At 37.7% G+C, this 16,335-nt stretch overlaps 1 protein-coding gene across 1 annotated transcript in view; it reads left to right on the forward strand.

Annotated features, from left to right (window-relative positions):
- Positions 1 to 10,953, forward strand: part of ETNK1 (ethanolamine kinase 1) — a 32,288-nt gene extending 21,335 nt beyond the window's left edge. The window contains exons 6-8 of the mRNA XM_054077362.1: positions 162 to 322; positions 2,727 to 2,800; positions 3,979 to 10,953. Coding sequence (XP_053933337.1) covers positions 162 to 322; positions 2,727 to 2,800; positions 3,979 to 4,051 — 308 coding nt within the window. The 3' untranslated portion in view covers positions 4,052 to 10,953. The remainder of the gene's footprint in view (positions 1 to 161; positions 323 to 2,726; positions 2,801 to 3,978) is intronic.
- Positions 10,954 to 16,335: the final 5,382 nt, after the last annotated feature.

The following is a 16,335-nucleotide window of genomic DNA, read 5'->3' on the forward strand; positions in this document are numbered from 1 at the left end:
CATGCGAGTAATTTTTGCCAACATGTAACTGAATGTTAGCAGGAACACTGTTTGTCAGCACCAATTTGTATGTGTGGTGGGGGTCATGAGGGAGGATTGTGATTCTAATGTTTTTTTTTAGGTGTTCTAGGGTTTTAATAGGCATGTTTTTATTTTTCTAGGGGTAAATGAGGTAGACTACAGCCTTTATCCTAACAGAAAATTGCAGGAACAATGGCTGAGATCTTACCTTGAGGCCTACAAAGAATATAAAGGATTTGGCACCGAAGTCAGTGAAAAAGAAGTTGAGGTTCTATATGTCCAAGTCAATCAGTTTGCACTGGTAAGTAACATACTTGATTAGAATATGTTAAATGCTACAGAGAAGCCTGCTACGCTATGGACAAATTTAATAGCCAGTTTCTTTCCCTAAATGCTGAGGCATGTAATGAAAAATTTCCTTAGCCTGTTCTATGAAAACTTATTGATGTGTTGTGTGTTAAAGAATCTCTGTAGAATATTCCTAGTGCAAGAGGCAATGAGTATTCAGGAAAGGAGGTGGTCAAGCTTTCAGTGAGTATTTCAATTAGCTTTTTTATTTGGCAAATCCTTGAGTTGGCTAGAGCTTATGGTGGGTCTGTGTTGAACTTTTCTTTAAAAGTAAGAAGACAGAATGGCAGGATAGTGCTTCATGGACCTATAAATCTTGTGACTTAGTCACAAGTCTTTTTAAAATAAGGTGATAAAACTTTTTTTAGTTTGATTTTTTCTTTTTTTTTTACAGATAATTAAATTGCTCTAGAGTCTTTCAGTATGGCCTTAATTCTTTCTTTGTCTACAATGTCTTGGCAAGGAGGGAGTTGCTGTCATGTTTGGTTTAGGTCACTTTAGTGGTTTAAATTGTAGCAAAGTACGGGGTAGTCTCCAGTGATTCCCCAGAAGTTCTGACTTTCTGTAGAGTGTGAAAGGTGTCTGTGTAAGTCTGCTCCCTGATTCTCCTGTATCTTGTGCATTATAAGCTGTCCCCTGTCTGTCTGTCTGTCTTTCACAGACTCTGGATACAAAAGTTTTACTCCCCTGTTCTTTTACTTTGAACGTATTAAGTGATTCAGTTTTGATCTGGCCTTGATGCCTTGTCCTTCAAGATAAAAAATGCATAGAGTGTAATTTATGGAGGTAGAGTAAGAAGTCAAATAAGTGTTTTAATATAACTAGCCCTGATCTTGTTTTGCCTAGTGAATGTGACAGGAAATCTTACAGAAAAAAGTACCTTTTAGCCAATAGCTAGGTAACTTTATTTTGCTTTCTCCTGAAAAATGACGTGTCAAACTAATCATAGGAGGAGAGCTAAGGCTAAGAAGCCAGTTTGGCCTTATTGCACTCCTCTTTCTTACTAATGCAAGCACATGTCTGTTACTGTAATACCTCCAGCTTTCTGGCAAAAGTTAATGGTTGCTCTAAGGAAATACTGTTTACTCTCTAGGATGGCAATTTTAAAAACTCTTAAAAATACCAGCTTGTTTTCTGTTATTCTTGTAAAATCTCTGTTATCAACTTGTATTGTTAAACAAATGAGACAGCTGGCTTTAGGAAAGTTAGATCTACAATTAAGTAGGCTGGTGGTCTATTTTTAAATATATAGCATTGTTTTGTTGGTCTTAAACTATGGCTGTACTAATATTTAAGAGGATGGAGCTCTGTTTAGAGGGCAACTCAAGGCCTGCTTGTAGATCACCCATAGTGTACAAATACTGCAAAAATCTTGTGTCAGTTAATGTGGGAAGCTTTGTGAAAAGAAGACGCGAACTGAAGTTAATGGATGCTGTTGTAAAATGCCAAACTGCTTGCTATCAGGCGAAGTTACCTGAACTAGAGGCACAAGAAAGATTCATGTGTACCTACACTAGTTGCCGTTTTTAAGGTGTTTTCAATTGTGTGTGTGCATGCGTGTGTCTTCTATACTTCTAGTAAAGTGTAAGATGAAATATTCAGGAAGCAAATTAGGTAATTACTGTAAACAGTTATTTACTGAACAGAAGTCTGAATATAATTTGTAACCTGGGTGGTCCAGAAACATCTTCCTCGGAGACTACCATTATGTGTTATTTGCCATTATCATTGCCATTACGTGTTGTGTTCATCTGAAGTCTATTACCAAATCATATCATTGAAATAATCTATAGCTTCAATCTGAAACTGAACACAGGCCTCCAGACTGTGTCTGGACTGGTAATGAAATAAGTTTGGAGCAAGTGGGAAATTCATGTGAATGCTGATGAATTGGAGGTTCTCTTACACAGCTACAGATCATATGTCTTTGTCCAAGTCAGTAGTGAAAGTGACTTGTAATTACAATGACCTGATATTGTAATCAAAGATTCAAAAGAATTTTGTATTTGCACTAGAGTTAAATACATACAGAATAATAAGCATTTAATTAGCAGCAGTAGAATGAGAGTCATATTTCTGTGTATAGTGTAAGTAATTGTACAGCAGTCTGCTTAATAGATGACAAATGCAGTGTTATTTTTCTTGAAAATGATACATGAAGAGTCAAGAGGCCAATGGATTTACTCCTCTAATTGCCAGAATTTAATTATTTAATACTTTTTTTACCAATCTCTTTGGTAAAGAGATATCAAACTTTACAACGACATTGAGTGTTGAGGGTTCTCTTGTATAGATAACTTTTTGTCTCAGTGTTGGATTTAATGTAATGTTATTCTTCCACTATTTTTTTCTTCCAGGCTTCCCACTTCTTTTGGGGATTGTGGGCTTTAATTCAAGCCAAATATTCCACCATTGACTTTGATTTTCTAGGGTAAGTGCTCTTGCTACATATAATCATAGAATGCTTGAGGCTAGAAGGGAATTGTGCAGGTATCTAGTCCAACATTGCATCTATGAGAAACTGAGGTCTGAGCGACAGACCTGATCTTTGTGATCGTTCTGTAACTCTTAATTTTTAGGAGAAAACAAGACAATGAAAGAAGTCTGAGCTTTTTGTTGCTGAAAGTTCTCTAAATTAATATGTGCCTCTGGGCTAAAATACATGGTATAACAGGGAAAAGAACGTAACTAGAAGAGTAAAATCTTTTGGACACTAAGCGTTTTTCGTTGGAGAGACAAAGGTATAAGAGCCAGGTTGGTCAGTGTGGTGGACTATGCCAAATACAAGACCTACATTTACAATTACAAGAGTCAAGAAATGGGGCCTTTGTACAAAAGAACTTGTTTACTTGTTGCACGGAGTGTTGATCTTGGAAATTCCTAAGCCTTTCTAAAGAGTCTTCATAATATCAATGCAAGTTAAGTTTTTTCCTGAGATGCTGGCCAATGGTGTTCTGTTTCAGGTAGATGTGTGTCTTTGGCTTTTTTTTAAATGGTCTTTCGTCGCAACAAGCAGAGGAATTCATCTCTCGATTGGGGACTGGGCGAGGTGATAAAATTAATCATTTTACTTGGTGAAAGATCCTGTTGTAGAATTTTTTACACTAACTAAGCTGATTTACTAGTCTTAATTGTCCTTTTGTAAATAAGACGTGAATTTCTTCTTGTGACTTAATCTCAAGTAGAAGTACTTGTTAGTAACCGCTAGATGGCACAAAAAACCCAAGTGAAAGTGCAGGTTGCAAAACTCAAGCTTGTCAGTTTTGAATAAAATGTCATTCTTTTAATGATGATCAGTTTTCTCTGGGATTGCAGTCGTCTATTGTTGGACAGTCTAGCTATTAAAACCAAACCCACCACCTCTGATGCTAGAACAGCATCTGCTTTCCAAACTGTAGCAAGTTGGGAGTACAAGGCGGTAGTAAGGGTGAGGAAGTACCATAATATGGTTGATCTGTTCTTAATTTCCTCCTTTGACAGCTGCTAAGGGTCAGTGTCAGTCACAGGGTACTAGGGTAGATTGACTTTGGCTAGTCTTACCTTGCATGGCTCTTTTCATATAAGGAGTTACCTGCTCTTACCTTCTAATCTTTCTCTCCCTTTGAACAGGTATGCAATTGTTCGGTTTAACCAGTATTTCAAAATGAAGCTGGAAGTCATGACATTAACTCTTCCTGAGTAATGAAGAGAAAGAAACTTACCAAGTGGATAGACAACCCCTGAATCTTTTCTGAGAACAGATACTGGAAAAAAGCTAAACTTTTGTTGAAGTTCTGTAATACTCACTTGGTGGTTCTTGCGTTATAAATAATGCCTCTAAACAGTCCTTCGATGTTAAATTTAATATGAAGAACATACATACTGCTGTGGATATAAAATGGATTAGAAACTTGCTAAATCTATAAAAAGTTGTAGAAATGGCAATTTAATCCTTCTTTGTAGTTTAACATATGTTGTATGTGAATTATTTATTATAAGTTTAACATGATTCCATGCTGCTTTCATCAGTTTTTTGTAAGAGTTGGGTGCAGACAGTGAAGTTGTTCCAAAGGATTCGTTTAACAACTTGTTTTGTTGAAGTTACATTAACTTATGTTAAAGAAATCTTGGTCACGGAATATTAACTTTTTGATAGTAGATAGTAGACTTGTGCAATCACGAGTGTGCTCTAACTAGGGAAAAAGGTTAGGATGATCATTATTTTTTTTTTCCCCTTCTTCATTTACAAAAAAGAAAGGTAGCTTTTCACATGATGGTACTTTTTCTTTTGTATAAGAATCAACCAGTGTACTGAAACGATAAATAACATATTGGGGTTTGCCTTCTTGGCACTTTAAGCTGTAGAAATGTGAAAGTTCTATGGCCATCAGATTCTTTGAGGATAAGTACCATCATAGTGTTAGATGGGCAGTGCATCATCTCTAACTTGTGTGGGAAAGCTGCTTGTTATTAAGTGTACTTTTAAAGCAAAAGACCACTATTCCAAATCTATATTCTTTTTTGAAACTTGATTCTAAATTTGAACACTATTCTGGTGTCTAGATTTGATGTACTTCAGCAGTATCTTGCAGAATGGACTACTGAGCTGAAGATTAGTGAACAGACATCCTGTTGCACTGGGGAGCAAGACACTTAAGTTTACAGTTTGCGTATTGTTGACATCTTTCTGCTTTGTCATCTTCTGACCTTGGATTCTGGTCTTAAATGCTTAATCTTGTAGTTGCAGATTCTGGTATGTCTGTGTTGGTTGTCATTTGTTTGGTTTGTTTTTTTTTTTTTTCTGTGGCAGCAGATTACTTTTCAAAGTCTCCAGTTTGAAGGAAAAGTACATGACTTGAACATTGGGGCTTTGAGCATCACACCCACTTTATTTCTTGAAGCTATTATACCAAGAATGGTCTGGATGTCAAAATGTGAATTGAAAAAATGTTTACTTAACAAAACAATATGTAAGTTTGTGTGGAAAAGAGGCTTTAAATCTGAGGGTGGGAGGAGGGGAAAGGGAAAGAAACCCACAACAGAAACATAAATCCCAACAATGCAGTGTGGAGTTGGGTAGGCATATACTCAACTCTGATTATACTCTGAAAAACTTTGCACTTTGGTCACATAAGTGCCCACATGTACAAAGTCTGTGTGTGTGCACACATACACTCATGCAAACAACCTTACCTGAAGAGTAAATATTATGGGGAGTCTGTTGTACAGACACCAGCAAAGATATTTATTCAAAATTGCTTTATGGCACACTGCTGTGTGTGTATAGGTGTATATGTACACACACGTACACATGTGCTTTACAAAAGCTTGGATTGATTCAGGACAAAGAAAAGTGATGTGAGTGAAAAACTTTCACCTTGAAAGACCATTTTGAATGGCATTCTGTTATTTTACAAAAGCAAGGATTGGGATTTTTTTCCTTTTGTTTATATTCATCTCTGTTTTTTTTTTTTTTTTAAATTTAGTTTTCTTCAGTCAAAACATAAATACAAATGGGAGGACCGGGGTTTTTGTAACTTGAAGATAGGTTACCATTTTTGTTTGCTGGAGGCTACTATACTGGATAAATTTTCTTGGTAGTTAAATAGAAACAAGTAACTAAGTATAGACATATTTTTTCCTTTGTAGCAGTTATCAAGGATGTTGCTAGAGCTCATGAAAGCACTGAAGACTTGAATTTTCTGTACTTTCCCCTTGTTGACATTATTATTATTGACATATGTTGAATAATACCCTGCTGTCTTGGTAGTCTCTTGAAATACAGCAAGATCTGCTTGGGATTATGACTGATAAAGAATTGTGAACTCTTCTTACTATTTTCTTCAAGTGGTACCTTTATTTCTGGCAGTGTTACTTTGTATTTGTGAAATATTTGAAAAAGACTGTGAGGTTCACTTGATTTTGGGAAATCCAACACTTGACAGACCCGAGCTTTCCCAACAGTTGGCAAAACATATTTCCTTTTCCAGGTACCACTACTATTTAAGTTTGGAGTTAGTGTAATTTTTTTCAGTAGTATTTTTGTTTGTATAGCTCAAGTAGCAATAACTGTAGGAGTAGAAGCTTGCTTCTGCGGAACCAAAGCTTTTCATGAGTGCAGCTCAATCTCATTCTTGTGAAGTTCCACTGAATCCCATAAAAGCACTTTGAAGCAGATAGTAAATACTGCAAGCTTTTCCTGAGCCACTTCGAAGAAGCACAAGGATGATCACAGGTTACAGTGGTTGACTTTGCAGTACTGGTAGAGTCTTTCATTTTGCGTGTTGAAATTCATTTTACACACTTAAATGCTGCTTTGCATCAGCTTTCTTTCAAGACAAGTGCAGATTAAAAGAATTCCTGATAAGGTCTGAGGGAATACTGTAGAACGTTTTTCCAAAATGAAATGCCAATTACCTTGAGCCTTGTTCCACATCTGTTTGAGCCAGTAGCACTCGGATAAGTCTCATTTGTTGAGGTACAACTACAGATGCGTTAAGTTTGAGGCAGTAGTTTGCAATAGCATTGCAGATTAGAAGATAGCTTGAAACTGTGAATACAGGACATTCTGAATGTAAGTTAAGTACTAGAGCACCGAATTAGAAAACATTTCCTTTTTTCAGTTAGTTTATCTCAGTCCCTTTAAGATATTTGAAGGAGGACAAAACCCAACTGAGCTCTAGAAACATCCTGTAGTAGTTTTGACTGTGACTTGCCAAGAAGATACTCTGTTGCCTTTATGTTAAGCTAAGGGCACAAATGCCAAAATTAATAATTCTTACTGTAGTTAAACCTATATTGTAAATATAAAGAGGATTATTGGTAACGGCATTCTTGCATAAATAGCATCAAGTCAATAGACCATAGTGGCCTGGTTGCTTTTGTAAAGCAGAATAGTGTGAATTTTTTTCTTCTCATTTCTACAGTCAGATCTGGCTAATCCATGCCTAATTTCTTAGGTCACCTAAGCATCAAAGATTTATGAATGATAAGTAGTCTCTTGTCATGTAACTTTTTAAATTCCTTCATTTACACATTTTGATTTGTATTTTAAATGGACCTACCAAATTTGCATTAACCAGGTCTGGCTGTATATGTATATACAACAGTGTAAATAACCATTTGTAAATTAGTGTGAATTGTACTGTATCTTACATTTATGGACTTGTGTATTGCATTGTATTCTCTCCTATTTTGTAGAAATTTTGATGTAAAGAAAACATCTAACTCTGTGTGTGGACTTGCTTTGTTAAATTGACCTGTAAGAGAGCATAATAGTTTTATGTTAAGGTATCCATTCATAGATTTGGTCATCCAATGTCTTTTTTCCCCACTAGCTTTTTTGATATTTTGCTCTTGATAACGGTTCTGGGGGAAAAAAGGAATTTACACAGTACTAAGACAAAGAGAAAATCTGTTCTGATAATAGGGCAAACTGTGTCAGAGGTATGTATGTACAGAACCTGTGGTACAGGGAAAACTTAAAATTTTTTGTTTACTTAAACTTCTAAAAATTTCCTATTCATTCTTGAATGCTGGTGACTTCTAAACATAAGCATATTGAATTGAAGTACTCTTAAAAAATGTGTGCTCCCATGGTGAGTTAGGTGTGATAGAAGTCCTCCAATTTAAATGTTTTTGGTGGATGTAGCCTTATAATAGGATTAGTTGCTAACTTGTAAATGCTTGTAATAAATCAGTAAATATAAATCACGAAAGTCAGTAAAATAGTTCTGCCAATCATTTTCCACAACACTAGAACTATCAGTAGCCCCTTGAGACTATTTTAAACTTAGCTGAGGTATTTTCCCCGTGTGCCATTACCTCCCTCTCCTCTCTGTGCCCACAACCTTACTTTGTAAGGGGAAATATTGAATATAAAAGGTTCCTTTCTATACTTAATCATCACTATATCTTTTTTTGACTGAAATTGTGTTCTCTTTTATCAGTACATGACTTCTCATAAAAGTTTTTTTGTAGGAAATCCCTTTCTGGAGAGGCATTTAATCATGGAAGCATAGACATAATGAAGCGTAGTTTTCCCCAAATGCCCAACTACATTTTATCACTGTTGCCTTTTGTCTCTTTTGAACTCCGTGGTGTACTTCAAGCTGTTAGTTTTTTCTTGTCACTGCTGTGTTTAATAACTGCTGGAAAATACTGGTGTCCAAATCCCACTGCCATTTGACAACTTGATGTAGTTTGTACATCCTGTCAACTTCACCTTCACTGGGTGAAAGCTATGTGTACTTGTCAATATTGACACCCTTGTGTTACTAGGGTCCTGGGAAGTCAGTTTATCAAATGAGTATTAATCAAGAGGAGGGATGGGCTCAGTAAACATAAGTAAAAGGAAATCAGTAGTATGGAAGCTTAAGCTTTTGATGTAGTGGGGTATTGGATGTTCTTATTTACTTGTATGGTTTAAGGACAAGAGCAAATTGTAAAGGGTAAGATTTGTTTCGGGAGGAATTTAAGATTCTTTTAAGCCTTTGGTAGCAAACAAGCTTACAAAATATTTGTCCTACTGAAAAAAAAACTTTAAAGCAAATTTTAATAACTTTCTGATTAAACAAAACTTTGTTCCATAACCTATTAAAATATAATCTGCTTGGGGTAGTCCTTTCTGTAGTTTGCAGAGGCCCATGACTACATCTTACCTGTCTGTATTTAAAGTGGCTGTTTATTCTTTATTTGGTTTGATAATTTTGTATTGTTTACAGTGTTCTTGGATGCCTTCTAAAGTGTGCTAGATTACTAAGCTATTGGAATTACCTATTATCTCCTGTCATCTCTTCCACACCAGGCAGGTTGTAATTACAGTAGTAGAACGGAAATCATTTGATGAAACCTTGAGGTAGTCATACAAAGATGATGTTGCATCTGATGTTGCAGCTGATTCTTTTCATCCCTTTCTTTTACTGTGGGCTGTAAGCTGATAATCTTTCACAACTAATGAAAACAGAAAAAGCCATGACTTTTGGTCTTGTGCAAGGTAGGTGTTCTGTTAGCCTGCTACACATCTTTAAGAAAGGGGCTCTCAGCATTGAGAAACCACACAAATCCAAATGGAACGTGTCAGAAGAAAAACTCTGGTTTAGGGACCTCTAGAGTGGGAAGGAAGATGTATGAAACTTGTCTATGCCAGTTGCATGGGGGTGTTCCATCTAAATGATGTGGTGACACACTGGAAAAAACATGGTTGATTTTTTTCTTTTTTTTTTAAAGTAACTTTTACATGTGGTCTGATCTGTAGAGATTAAATTCCTGTGATTAGGAAACCAGTCAGCCTGGAGGGAGAGCAAAGAAATGTTTTTACTTAAAAACCCCAAACTCAAACAACGCACCCCCACAAATCCTTGTGAGGTTGATTAATTTGCAACACTTAGATGTGTGTTTTAATTTTCTATGTGTTTAATAGTATAAGTGGTGGCCTGCACCCCAGATTCTTTAATAAAGGGGTTTATTATTATTGTGAAATGTCAGAACAGGCAGGAAGGGCCCTAAAGCCCATTATAATCTTAGAACTTTGGTCAGATAACCTAACTCCTGGTTCAAGATTTTACATTGCTTATTTCTGTATCCTAAAATTGTTGAGCTGCTGTCTCAGGTTCCCCATGTTGTGGAACTTAGTTCTTGAACTTCCCAAATTAATTTGATTTGATGTTTATAGAGAGATGACACAGAGAAAACTTTTTGGAAATTAGAAGTCATGTGAACATTTAGAAAGCTAACAGTTACTTGAAATTACCAAACTCTGAAAATAAATGCTGAAATAACTTAAGGTACTGCACCAGCCTATTTTTGTGGTATTGAGACTCTGTTTAATGTTGGGTTTTTTCACCCCACATAGAGTTCCATGCAAAGCACAAAGTGAAAGAAACCATGGAAGAGAAACATGAAAAATGTTGTATACAATGCCATGAAATTCAATGTGAACTGGAAAAAAAGTATGTTTCTAAGCATTTGGTAGAAGTAATTGTTATCACGAATTGGTAGGTGTTGAGTGTTCAGTGTGTGAAAGATTCTTTTTTTTGTAGAAATGTTCGTTTTAACATTTTGTATATCGGATGCAGTCTGTAGTAGTTAATCATGCTGCTTTGTACACAAGTGCTTTGAATAGTCTCAGCACTGAGAATGTATCCAATCTATCTTAAATATGACTTTGTTAGATTCATTGATTCTGTCTCAAGCTTCTTAATACAGCTCTCAAACCCTTTCAATACTTGCAGAAACAGGGCTATAGCATGTTAGGGTTATATTCCATTTTGTGTCAGTTTTTTTGTTACTGCATATTTTTCAGTGTTCTATTTAACATGAGTCCATTTCTGTCCTGTAAATAAAAATCTCAATTTACAAATAAGCCTTTACCAACTTCCAGCACTGTCATCCCCCTCCAAAGTCCCCATGACCCTTCTTGTATGTTGTGGAGTTTAGATGCATCATTTATCCATTGGAGTGAATTGTATTTCTTTTGAACTAAATGTTATTGAAGCTATTATAAGGCCTTCTACCACTGATTAAATGAAGTAATGTACCTTTCAAAGAGATTTATATTGTGTAAATAATTTCAAACTGCAACAATAAAGTTTGGTTCTAACTGCACTGTTGGCATATATTGTGATTTTGTTTTCCCCAGCTTTGAAAGCACTAGATGTAGAATACTTGAGAGTTCCTTAAAAGCTTTTGATTTGTGTCCAAATGCATACCTCTTCCTGGTATTAACAACCCGGCTAAAAATGAATAATTTGAGCCAGTATTTGCCTTTTACAAAGTTATTAACTCTTTCAACATTTTTGCATATTAAATAAGCTTGGTCATTGACCACTACAATTTGACATCTGGGAGGCAGGAGTAAGATGGAATGTGGCTGTAAGCAGGGATCCACTACCATTGAGGAAATAGGGTAAAGCATTGAAAGTTTGGGCTGCTCTGAAGTTTAATTCATACATGACAAAGGCTGTGTTATCAAGGGGTACCCATTTCACAGGCTGATCCATGATCCATGAGGAAAAAAGTGAAGCAAGGCTCTACATCCAGTGGCAGTGTTAGATGGTTGCTTGGGGATTAACTGGAATGTTTTGATATTCATTAACAAAACTGCTTCCTCCATCTTGTTAGTGCAGTCTAATGAAAATTATTCCACCAAGATAGTCTTGAGTTACTCTATGAAGTTTTCTGCAGTGAATTTATTGAGGGAAACATTCCTTAAGCCAAAGTCTGAGCTCCATTATGTGCCTACTGTCCTTGTCACTGAAAATGCACATTTCCCGTGTACGCTGAATACAAAATTTTGGTCTAATTTATAGTGGGCTTAATCAGAATTTTTGGTTGTGTAGTAAGGGAGAGGTAGAACAAGCAAATAAAACCTTAAAAGTTCTGCTGAGTGTAAAAGTGGAGTAACCTTTAGGCTATGGAAAAGCCTTGACCCAGCGTGTAGGAGACTTGAGCCCCATACATCCTTGCATAAATAGGTTTTTGTGTATAACAATTGTTTCTTAACTTGCAAGCCCTCCACTTGTAACTTTTCTGGAAGCATAATAATCAAAGTGATGGTCTATAGGCACAACTTCTCAAACATTCCAAGCATTGCTGGCTCTTGTTGACCTAAACCCATGCCTTCTTCTATTGGGCTTTTTATTGCTGAAGTTCTACTGCTACTACTCAGTGGGCAACTGGAAGGATTGGTTTCCAGTTTAATGGCTGGATATCTAGCGTTACTTGCCCCTACGGGATTGCTGCTTAGAGATAAGAGATGATGTTTCTCTGAAGTTCATTGTCCAAATCCTCAAAACTTCGCACAGGGCTAAGTTGTGACCGGTGTTTTTCACTGTCATAATTGTACCAACAGGGAGATCTCCCATGCTTGTGAACTCATGTAACCTAAAATGAAATCTTTCTTTTCTTCTGCAGGTAAAAACCTTTCTTTATTCACAGCTTGGCTTTGTTACTACAGAAAATGCAGAGCAAGGTTTTTACTGAGCTAGAAGTTGTTAAATGAAAGTAATAAAAGTGGGGTTTTTTTGGCACTAGTCCAGAAAATACGGTCCTGAATAGGAAATTTCCCTCAAGATACAGGGCAAACCACAGCCATACAATGGGAGAGAAAACAATGGCATGTGTAGTGGACTTAAATATATAATGTATTTAAATGTCAACTATACAAAACCTGTGTTCCCAGGAGTTTCGCTGAATGAATTCAAAATAGCATATTTATCCTTAATAACAAGAGAAAGCTGATTTGTGTTATATAGAATGTATATATGTTTAATATATGTATAATCTATAAACATATGTAATATGTTTGTAGATTAATAGATATACTACACAGAAGAATTCAGTCTCATTAGCACTGCAGAGTCAAGCTGGAGAGTGCACTGGAATCTGTTTTATGCACACTGTCAACAGTCCCCTTTCAGAATCTGCACTTGCTACTGAACAGGTAGAGGAGGCTTTTTTTTAAACCCCACAGCACTTTGATTGCTGACATGTAGCAACAAAAACATTTCTTTCATCAGCAACCAGCTTTGAGACAGATGTATGAACCTCTTGCTGCACGCTCCTTTGGAAGCCTTCCTAGAGACTTCAGACTTAAGCTTCTAACTGTGACTTGTTTCCTTCCCGTTCCCTGTTAATATTATCTGCTATTAATCTTCAGTTCGTCCTCATTTCAGTCTCTTGCCGTGCTATTTAGAATAAAGCTGCTTGACTGTTTTTTAAATTTCTGGGAAATGAAAGGAGCAATACATAGAATTGTTCAAATGGTAGTAGTCACCTGAGAGACCAAAGGTTGTATTTGCTTCAAACGACTTTATGAATGACTGGGGTTAGTCAGAAGTGTGGCTCTTTATTGTAATGCATTTCTGTTGATACCTTTATTTCTCTGTGCCCTGGGAAACAGAGCAGGCTGACAGACTCCAGCACTTACCCGCAGGTGGCAATGGAGCTGCAGACTGTGCCTCATTGTTGATGAAGCCTTTCAAGACAGCTTATTTTTGTAGTACAGCATGTCATACATTGAGTTAAACAGGGAAGAGGGTATTCTTTTATCTCTCAATGAGTTGCAGCCAAGATCTGTAATTGCCTTGCTCTTAATGTTGCATAACTGTTAGCAAGACTCAAGCCAAGCATTAATGAATTTCATCAGAACTTCATTTTTTAATGAGCATCATTAATCGTTAGTCATGCGTGCTACAACCTACACTTCTCAAAATGGGAGTTTGCCAATCGTATTGCACTATAAAAACAGCAGCATATTTCCCCCAGATTTTATCAGGGAAATAACAACAAGAAAAGACCACGGAGGGAAACAAAAAATCCCTCATTTATCTTGAATACTTAAGATGCTTTCTGAAAGTTGGTGTGAAGCTTCAGCTTGTAAGCATCTGCTGCCCTACTGTTTTCTGGGTGTGGTAATACTGTGAGAGCTCTTGTAAGAGCTGGTGGAAACTGAAACGGATCTTGCACACCAAACCTGAGCTTCTCCAAGCTACAATGTTGATCTGACTCACTGGGCTTTCTCTGGCTCTTGTTACAAAATTAAGTTAAGCTTTTAAGGCAAAACTTATTTTCAGGCTTGGAAAAATGATGACAAGTCATCTCCTGGCTAGTCTTTACTCCTCTGCATTGTGCAACTGGGTATGTGTAAAAGGTAGAGAAGAAGCATTGGGTTCTTGACTGTCCCAATACACTTATCCAGAGTTAACAATTCCGGTAATTAGTCAGCAGTGACATTTTATTTGCACCAAACTGTCTTGCAGCTCGTTCGTACTTCCTTTATAAACAAGTGAACCTGACTAGCTCGTAGAAGTGGGTGAATTAAGTTGTCATGCAGACGTCAGACTGTTAGAGCTTTAGAAGAAGCAAAAGATTTTCCCTGTTGTGTGTACTAGAGGTGCACAACTGATTGTAACTCTGGCCCAAATAGTTCAGTCTCACACTGTAGATGCTGATTAGTACCAAGATTTCAGAAGCAGGCTAAAAGAAACACAATCAATCAAATTGTGCCTAATAATACTGCAAAGAGATGAAAAACTATTTTCCCTATCTTATGCCCTAGACCAAGAAAACCTTTTACCCTAATCTTCACCTATGCAAATACTAATGTTTGTGATTAAAAGAAAGGAATTGTCTGAGGCAGTGTGGTAGATAAGGAGAAGACTAGAAGACGAGATCTTCATTTGCAGGGATCAGAAAGAAGAGTGTGCCTCTCTGATGAGGGAAGGAAGAAGAGGAGCTAGCACTATGGAGGAGAAAGGTGGGGAAAGTTTTATGGGGAAAGAATGGAATACAGATGGGAAAGACAAGGGCTCAAGCCACACTGCCCATGTTGCAGAAGACAAAGGCAGGGGCTGGGAGAATGAACTGCCCACTGTAAGAGGTGAAGACCGTCTAGGGAACCTGAAGGTGCACAAGTGTGTGGGACGTGATGAGATGCATCTGTGAGTCCTGAGGGAACTGGGAGATGAAATTCTAAGCTACTACTCATCATATTTAATAAGTCGTGGCAGTCCACTGAAGTTCCCACTTGACTAGAAAAGGGAAAGCATGCTTCCCATTTTTAAAAAAGGAAGAAAGGAAGACTCAGAGAACTGCAGGCTGGTCAGTCTCGCTTCTGTGCTCAGGAAGATCATGCAGCATACCCTCCTGCAAACTTTTATGAGGCAGTATGAAAATAACAATGTGATTGGTAACAGTGAACATGGCTTCACAAAGGCCAAATCACGCCTGACAATTTAGGTGGCTACAGCATTGGTGTATAAGGGAAGAGTAACTGATGGAAGCTCCCTCGACTTCTCTAAGTTGTTCGACACTATTCTGCATGACACTCTTTTCTCTAAATGGGGAGACATGGATTTGACTGATGGATCAATTGATGGATAAGGAATTGGCTGGGTAGTTGCACTTAGAGTCAAGGTCAGCAGCTCAATATCTAAGGAGATGGGTGATGAGTGGTGTTCTGCAGGGTGTGGCATTGGGACCACTCTTGTTAAATATCTTTGTCACACGTGTGAACAGTAGAATTGAGAGCACCCTCAGCAAGTCTGTTAATGACACAAAGCTGTAAAGTGTGATTGACATGCTGGAGGGAAGAAATGCTGTCCTGGGTGACCTGGACAGGCTTGAGAGGTGGGAACTCATGAAGTTCAACAAGGCCAAGTGCAAGGTCCTGCACCTGGGTTGGAGTAATCCCAAGCACAATTACAGACTGGGAGGAGAATGGATTGAGAGTAGCCCTGAAAAGAAGGACTTAGTGGGTGCTGGTGGATCTGGCACTGTGCACTTGCAGTGCTGAAAGCCAACTGTATCTGGGGCTGCATCAAAAGAAGCATGACCACCAGGAAGAGGAAGAGGATTCTCTCACTCTACTCTGGTCTCATGAGACCTCACCGGGTGTATTTTGTTCAGTTCTGGAGTCCTCAGCAGAGGACCGTTGGACCTGTTAGACCACAAAGATGATCAGAGGCTGGAGCACCTCTCATATGAAGACAGGCTGAGAGTTGGGGTTGTTCAGCCTAGGGAGGAGAAGGGTCCAGAAGACCTTATAGCAGCCTTTCAGTACTTAAAGGGGGCTTACAGCGAAGATGAGGAGAGGCTCTTTATCAGGAGTGCGGGGATAAGATGAGAGGTAGTGGTTTTAAGCTGAAAGAGGGGAGATTTACAGTAGATAGTAGGAAGAAATTTTAAATTGTGAGAGTGGTGAGGCACTGGCACATCTTGCCCAGAGAAGCTGTGGATGCCCCCTCCCTGGAAGTGTTAGAAGTCAGGTTAGATGAGGATTTGAGCAACCTGATCCAGTGGGAGGTGTCCCTGCCCATATCAGTTGGTGTGGAACTAGATGATTTTAAGGTGCCTTCCAACCTAAGCCATTCTACAATTTTCTGATCTCTGCTAGAGGAACTTTACCTTCTTTCCTGCTATACAGCAGAAAGAAAGTTACTCCCAGACCTGAAAGCTGAGCCTTATGTTTGACTCTATTCAGAGGAA

This window comes from Cuculus canorus, chromosome 1 (assembly GCF_017976375.1).
Source record: "Cuculus canorus isolate bCucCan1 chromosome 1, bCucCan1.pri, whole genome shotgun sequence".
Taxonomy (NCBI): Eukaryota; Metazoa; Chordata; class Aves; order Cuculiformes; family Cuculidae; genus Cuculus; species Cuculus canorus.